The sequence below is a fragment of the Magnolia sinica genome, chromosome 15 (assembly GCF_029962835.1).
Source record: "Magnolia sinica isolate HGM2019 chromosome 15, MsV1, whole genome shotgun sequence".
NCBI classification, from domain to species: Eukaryota; Viridiplantae; Streptophyta; class Magnoliopsida; order Magnoliales; family Magnoliaceae; genus Magnolia; species Magnolia sinica.
In genome coordinates this window covers 47,808,085-47,812,309 of record NC_080587.1, presented here as the reverse complement: position 1 = coordinate 47,812,309, position 4,225 = coordinate 47,808,085, and the positions used below count along the sequence as shown (strand labels likewise).

The window sequence follows — 4,225 nt, the reverse complement described above, 5'->3', positions numbered from 1 at the left end:
AAGAAATAACTATATTTTTAATCATTAGACCATCTTTAAAATAGTGCTCAATAATATCCTTTAGGAAGTTAGATCAAGGGCGATCTTTTTCATTCGCTTGCAAATAGGTAGGATTTCACCTGATACCATTCTATCCCATTGAGACCATCCCACATGCTGCTCATCTCCTAAACGTTGTCAAGGCCTCTCTAGTTCCCTTCATTCCAAATTTAATCACCCTAATTTACACTTTATGCGAACAAGTGGTGATTTGATTGCATTGATATAGATAATGAGAAAGTGGGTCTTCTTTGTTTTCCCCCTACCTCAATATATAGCTGTTTGGGGCGATCTGTGAGAAAGATGTCCATGGTTCTCAAAATAAGTCTTAGAATTCTTCAGTTCAGCCCCTCGAGACTCTTCTCCTCTATCATTCCAAATATTTCCCTAGAGCTTGGCAATGGCCATTGCCTAGCGTTGTTATAAATTCCATTTTTTTTTTTCTTCTTGGTCCATTCATCCTCATGCTCTTACTATCGTGCTATCTATATTCCCAGTGCTGAGAGAAAAATTAACATAGAGATAGACGTGATGAGGTTGATCAACGTCTTCCTCAAGGGGATAACTACTCCGATTTCACAGAGCTTCTCTGGACTCCTCACATAGATACCTCAAATCCAGGGGGGGAATAATAAAATAGAAATAAATTCTAGAAATTCAAAAATTGACTGATAGATGATAAAAACAAATTTACAACCCTTTAAATAGTGATATCAAACCTTGGAAGAAGTTTGAGAATCAAACTCTCTAAAATTCGGAACTTACTATAAATAGTAAACTTACTATTTATAGATGGTCATGATTCCTACTACATTTTATGGTTTTCGGCCAAAAATATTAAGTGTCCTATTTGGCTTAACCATGTTATTCTTCTAATTTTTCTAATCAATTTTCATGTCGGACATGAAAGTGTCGGTGACTCGCTCTACATCAGCAATTAATGTAAATATCACTGAAACTCACAAAAGAAGCAATATTTTGAATCTTGCTAGTGTCCCCTCATGTGATGATATCATACTCCTGTTCTCTATTAACTTAGGGTGTGGGTTCTCCTCGTACATTCTTTGTTCAGGGGCGTGGGATTTCTTTTTTGCATATGGTATAAGCGCTTTTTTAGTTCTCTCCCTATCCTGGGTTTCTCTTTAAGGTTTTCTCCTTGGCCGAATATGTGGGCCTCTTTTATGTTCTTTTGCTTTCTTCCTGACGTGGGGCGTGGTCTTACTGCTTCTTCAATCTTTTCTCCTTGGCATATGGCATTGGCTTTTCCTCCCTTCTTCTAGCCTCTTGTTACAGGGTAATAAATAAATAAATAATTCTTACCTTAAAAAAATCCCAACCAACCATTTATTTTATTTTATTTTTGTATTTTCAGTTTTATTTAGATCATTGTTGTATTTCTTTTCCCGATTATATTTCAGGGGAACACTTTTTGAACGGTTAAGATAGTCCCACTGAGAGGATTCCATGGTGGTTTCCATCAAATTAATGGTTCAAATCACCTAATCATGGCTTCCACTCAAGCCCATTAAAAACCATAGTATGCTTTGCATATTCCTGTGTCGAGCATCCATCAGTTCCTCCTTAGCATTAAAAGAAGACTTGCTGGACCAGCAGCTCTCATCTCGACACACACGTTTACATGCGGCACGTGTGACGATGGGACCTGTGCTAAAGCTGACTTGATGCCAAAGTCATCACCGTCCACACATCAGTCGGCCCACCCCTATACCAAAACAATTCCAGCGGTCCACGTTTAAAGTGCACAAGACAAACCCCGTCTGATCACTGGACCAGGCTGATTTCTCGGCCACGTCATCATCACGGTGGTTCCAATCTCGTTCAACGTAGATATCCTCCGAACTTGCCAAGTCAGCACATAAGGGGGCTCGACTCCTATCATTATTCACTACTATTTTCATAAGAATGGAGATTCAAAATCCGGGCATCCAAGTTGTGGGTCACACGTGGAGACAGCACATCTCTAAAATCGCACTGGTCAACCAATCCTAACCATCCAAATAATGAATTTGGAATGTAGGGTTGAAAGTAAAATTGTAAGTGGGGCAAAATGATGAGTCACTTGCATCTTATCATATTAACTTTTGGGTAATGCTCTATCCACAATGAATAATCTATTCGGACGGTCTAGATTGTCATGTAATTATCGTAGACTGCAGATCATGCCAGTCAACGATGAAGAAAAAAATCAAAAAAACCAAATAGTGGAAAAAAAAAAAGAAAAAAAAAAGAAAAAGTCCAATATGAAAAAGTCACAAGCTCTCATTCCACCAGTGATTTTAGCAGTGGGAAACAAAACACAAAGATATTCAACAAAGTCTGCTGAAGGATTTCCATCAGCTCTTCTTACATATAGAAAACCCTAGTGCAACTTCTTAAAGAACCAAAAATCCAAAGAAAAAAAAAAAAAAAAAAAAAAAAAAGCCATAGAAGTCATGCCATTCTTCTATCATTTTCTCATCTTCTTCCTCCTCTTTCCCTTGTATAATGCTGATCCCATAGGCGAGTTTTGCAACAAAGACAAGAACATAAGCAGCAGCCGAACATCCACCACCATTGATCGCGTTTTGGCCCAGCTGGTCACGAAAGCATCCTCAGATGGCTTCGCAACTGCCTCTTCCGGTGGTGGTCGCATCGAAACTGTCTATGGCCTCGCACAATGTAGAGGCGACGTGTCCAGTAAAGACTGCTCGGCATGCATCGCTGATGCAGCAAAGCAGATCCGGCAGCTGTGCCCGAATGAGGCTGATGCAAGGATATGGTATGATTACTGTTTCTTGCGCTATGACACTGAAGATTTCGTCGGGAAGTTGGATGCCGGGGTTGGATTAATCTTTTATAATGTAAATAACGTCACAGATCCCGACACATTCAACAGAGAACTGGGAACACTGGTTGAAAGAATCCGAGCGGAGGCACTCGCACCCTCGAACAATGGCTTGGGCAAGGGTAAGACAAAGATCTCACCATTCGTGACCATATACGGGTTGGTGCAATGCACTAGAGACCTATCAAGGCTATCTTGCGAACAGTGCTTGGCCATAGCGATTGCGAATTTCCCCAAATACTGCAAGGATAAGGAGGGTTGTCAAATTAATTACAGTAGTTGCCGTGCTCGATATGAAATCTATCCTTTCTTCTTCCCTCTGGACTCAAGCAAGAAGGTGTTTAGCACTTCGTTGAGGGTGTTAGTGTACCCTTAGTGTTATTCGAAAGCAATCACAAAGTCCCACAAATTCCGTATTATATTCTATGTATTATGGTCTATGCAAATCATGTTATAAGCTTTTAGAATCCGCAATCGGCCAATGTAATGATCCAATGGACTGTAGGATCAATGGTTGGATGTTGTTAATGTTCTCCACTAAGCAGGCAATAAATTGAATCAAAATTTAGCAGTTTTAAGTAGAATCAAAGATCTCAATTCGAACTTAAATTTCTTTTAGGAGATTTGCTAAGACCACCACATGTGTCATCATAGCAGATAATTAGATAATACTAAGTCCGGCCACCAGGTTGGTGGGACCTAATGATGTTCTTGCCCAGAAAATTAGATTATTCATTCACCAGCGGCGGCCATGATGTTAGAAATAGGTGGACAACTTAAAAAACTCTAGTCTTCTTCAGCAATACATTTGTTCCGTAAACTATAATCCACATGATCATTGTGCAGACATGGTTTCGGCCAGGGAATCTCTGTAGTGCGACCTTATGATGGATGGATTGGATCTTGTACCTACGTTCTATGCTGGCACACATGGTGATGAACTGATCTGTAATGGTGTGGGCGTATAGCAAGCTAAATTCTCTTTTATTTTTATTTTTTTTTTTAAAAAAAAAAAAAAAAAAAAAAAAAAAGTTTTACCATGTGAGGGAAATAAAAGAACTACTGCTTTTGTTCAAGTTTATGGTTTTATATAATTTTGGAATCGATTTCCTTCTTGTTTCTTTTAATATATTACTCGTAATCACAGCATAAACTAGTTTAATCACAAGATGATGAATCCCATTCAACTGGACTGATGGCTGAGGACACGATGCACATGCTCTAGAGTCGAATAGTTGCCTAGCTCAAATCTATGGGATAAAATACAAAGAGGGCGGTTTTCTAATTTTGCAGAGATCCGGTTTTTGAGGTCCTTGCATGCATGTCAGCTTATTCAATAGA

At 39.2% G+C, this 4,225-nt stretch overlaps 1 protein-coding gene across 1 annotated transcript; it reads left to right on the top strand.

Annotated features, from left to right (window-relative positions):
• Nucleotides 1-2,301: 2,301 nt before the first annotated feature.
• Nucleotides 2,302-3,468, top strand: LOC131227903 (cysteine-rich repeat secretory protein 55-like). Its single transcript, XM_058223739.1, has one exon. It carries the CDS (start codon nucleotides 2,493-2,495, stop codon nucleotides 3,258-3,260), a length of 768 nt encoding a protein of 255 aa, XP_058079722.1. The 5' UTR covers nucleotides 2,302-2,492; the 3' UTR covers nucleotides 3,261-3,468.
• The last annotated feature ends 757 nt before the right edge of the window (nucleotides 3,469-4,225 follow it).